General features: G+C 38.0%; 1 protein-coding gene across 1 annotated transcript; it reads left to right on the forward strand.

The window, feature by feature from the left end:
• Positions 1 to 2,448: 2,448 nt before the first annotated feature.
• LOC128984274 (uncharacterized) lies at positions 2,449 to 3,006 on the forward strand. Its single transcript, XM_054403578.1, has one exon. It carries the CDS (start codon positions 2,449 to 2,451, stop codon positions 3,004 to 3,006), a length of 558 nt encoding a protein of 185 aa, XP_054259553.1.
• The last annotated feature ends 601 nt before the right edge of the window (positions 3,007 to 3,607 follow it).

The following is a 3,607-nucleotide window of genomic DNA, read 5'->3' on the forward strand; positions in this document are numbered from 1 at the left end:
TATTACATCCCGCGTGACATTGAGAGGGTTCGCAGTACTACTGGTAGTCACCGTAAAGGTCCCAGCGCAAGTCGTCACTACCACCGGTACTGTGGTAACGGTTTGAGCAACTGACGACTCAACTTCAGTGGTATTCGGCATGACCGTAACACGGGCCTAATCAAATAAAGTCAAAAATAGAATACAAAATTATTAAATTAAAAAAAATTAAATTCGCCTACGTCTATGTATAGGTGTTATCACACTTAAACCCTTATTACCAGTTATAACAGTTAAATAAAATGCCTAAGTACCAACAAGCTATTTAAAAGAGTGATAAAGCAAGTACTAAATTATCAAATCAATACCAAAATAAAAAAAAACTAAAATTATACTATGCACCCCACAACAATAAATGCAGGTTCAATAAATAAAATATATACAACTGACAATAACTGGTTGCTAAGACTAGCACAAAAGTATCGGCCAAAATTGGCTGTGCTACGTGGGCTAAATAAATTCACAACCACAATTTTAAATAATAATTGGTCGTTAACTAGTTTTATTTGGCCGTTAGTTAGCCTAAAAACAAGCGCTAGTTCCCTCCAACTGATATAAACCAGCTCAAACTAGAGTTAGAATACACTAGGTATATGCTAACTAAAATTAAAATACAACTCCAGTAAAACTAAGTCCAAATCAATCAAAAAATGTCTACTCGTTCGGGCGCCAATGTAACGTGCCGTTTTTCCCGCTCGGAATATATGCGCTATTCCGTAGTTAAAGCGGGAAGACGTCACCAACTCTCGCCAGCGGATCGCTCAAGTCGGCGTGCTGGGAAGTTTCCAGGGTTCGGATAAAAATAATTTATTTAATTAACTCAACAACCTAGCACAGGTACAGATTTGTATTTACGCAAAAATGTAGTGTGAATCAGGTGTGAACTCAGTACCGGTAACCAACAACGCTACTGTACCATCATCATCGTTAACACCTGGGAACAGCTAATTAAATTAAATTTAAAAATAATGAAAACCCGTTCAACGAAATTTTGAAACAACTTAATGTTGCAGTTTCGTCAACCTCAACACTTAGAATATTATTACTAGCGAAATAGTGAATATACACTTAGCGTGCTCCACCCGACCTCGTGTTTGCACGACCTGCAGAGACGGGTTCAACTTTGCCCGCTTTGCCGCAGCAGTTCAACACCTACTGAATATCCCGGCAAAATATCCGCTATAACCCCGTCACCCTCAATATATATTGTAAACACAATATTAAACGAAATTTGTATCCCTAAAACTCCTTATTGCCACCCACAGGAGCCCTAGCATACGCTAAAGCGGACTTATACAAGTTCTAACACCCGACAAAGATCCTACCGTGAGTTTTACGTCTAAAAGAATAAAATGAGGGTTTATCGCTAAATCTAAATAATAAAAAATAATAGTACACACTATTAAGATAAAGCCGGCGAATTACCTGTATACTCCAGGGATCTTCACTGACACACTAAATCACACGTTTAGCAAAATCACTCGATTCAAAGCAAGACACGTCCTAACACTGGAAATCGCAGAATTAGAATGTCGTCGCATCCCCAGCCCACAAGGAATCTCCACTTTCCCCCTCCCTAATCCTCTAGGGATGGAGAATCAGCTGATTCGACTCCCAGCTGATCGGTGACGTCACGAGTTCAAACTTGGCGCTGTCACGACTCACAACACAACGCCAAGACAGCCGACTAGTGGTACAGGTTATGTTGTTATGTACCAACGCCGACTGTGAAATTATACGGCAGAACTTTAATATCGTCGCTGGTTTAAACAAAAAGTATAATTTCCACCCGTGACGTGCAGCTTAGTGTGCGACAAGGTGTATGCATGTTATGTACGCGATATTGTATTCGTGATCGCGGTTCACCACCCTAGCCTAAACAACAACTTTGACCGTACTTCCCAAAGGTGTATATTAGGCATGGGGGTTACACGGAAACGGTTTATCACTCGTTTTGTACACAACGATGCTATACTGTGACTTGTGAATCTCAACAATAGTGTCTTTAGTGATTTTGCCAAAAGTGAGGTTATCCCTACTTCAACCCTAGGATAGGCCTAGAACAGCCTATTTACCTTACCATGATAGGTTTACCACTATCACCAACCAGGTATGGAATAGGCCTACTGATAATTAAATAATAAATATAAAAACTTAACCCCTCTATAATTTTGACCCATTACAATTTCTCAACAAAGGAAGGACCTTAATAACTGACAACTTTTACACTGGCATACCCATCGTCGAAAAACTCCTAGAACTGAAAACGAGGATGTGTGGAACAGTAAATGTGAACAGAAAGGGATTGCCTAAAGGATTGAAAACTAAGTTGAAAAGGGGCCAATGCATTGGATTAAGTGCCAGCATGGTACGAAAGTGGTAAAATGGACGGACAAAAGAAACGTGACAATGGTGTCATCATCCCCTAATCATGACAGTACCCTAGTAAATTCAGGGAGAAGAAATAGAACAAATGAGCCGATACTGAAGCCTAAGTGTGTGCTTGACTATAATAACGTGAAGAAGGGAGTTGACTACAGTGATCAGATGTCGTCATACTACACAACGTTACGAAGAAATCTCAAGTGGTATAAAAAAGTTGCCCTTGAGCTCATCACGGGAACCACATTGGTGAACTCGTGGGTTATTTACGGGAAGCTGAACAACGACAAAATGCCTATGCTTAAGTTTAGGGAATCAGTTGCTTTAAGCCTAATGGGCCTGGACGAGGCTCCTGTAAGACATATGACACCACCACAAAGAAAGAGGCCAGCTCATTCTCTCTGCAAATCAGAGGGTGAGGGAAAGAAGAAAAGGCGTCATTGCAGAGGATGCTATGAGAAACTAAGGAAAACATCCTCTTCAAGAGAGGCTGATAAGAAAACCAAAACAGTGAACACCTTCTGCAAAGACTGTCCAGACCAACCCTTTTTTTGCCTGGAATGTTTCAACAAGAAACATGTGTAATTTTAATTTTAGTATTCAGTGTCTTTGAGAACATCAACATTTTAATCATATGAAAAATATAAGAATCTTGAAGGGCTTATTTGACAAAATATTTTATTACTACAGTATATTTGTTTAGATATTTTCATTCAACACTTAAAACATTGGAATTTTTATTTTGTATAATAATATTACACATTTTTACTACATTGCAATCCATGTTTTAAAATTGTAATGGAATAAATAATGTGCAAACATATTATTCATTTATATTTTTTTAACCTAGAATCAGCCATGAGAAAACGTATTATTATAAAAAGTTTAATTTTATATCTATAAATTGATAAAATATTAATTTTATTGCAGTCGATTATTAGGAATTTGTAAATAAATAGAAATCACATGTTTTATCGTAAATAAATACAAATAAATTATGAAGTATTACAAATGTGCGATACGAGATCTCGGGGTCTCGTACAATGACGTCATATTCAGTTCCTGGGCTGGCTGAAGATTGTCAACATTGTACTGGTTCAAATAAACAAACATAGAGCGCCCACTCTCCATTTATTTTGAGGTTATGATGCGCAAAAGATTACTGCACAACGTAAGTATTCCACCA

The sequence above is a fragment of the Macrosteles quadrilineatus genome, unplaced genomic scaffold (assembly GCF_028750875.1).
Source record: "Macrosteles quadrilineatus isolate MER2022 unplaced genomic scaffold, UCM_ALF_1.0 Scaffold_2__2_contigs__length_208266976, whole genome shotgun sequence".
In the NCBI taxonomy this organism is placed as follows: Eukaryota; Metazoa; Arthropoda; class Insecta; order Hemiptera; family Cicadellidae; genus Macrosteles; species Macrosteles quadrilineatus.

What these genes read in the sequence shown, in the direction of transcription:
- LOC128984274 (XM_054403578.1), top strand. Translation starts at nt 2,449, where the DNA reads ATGGTGTCATCATCCCCTAATCATGACAGTACCCTAGTAAATTCAGGG.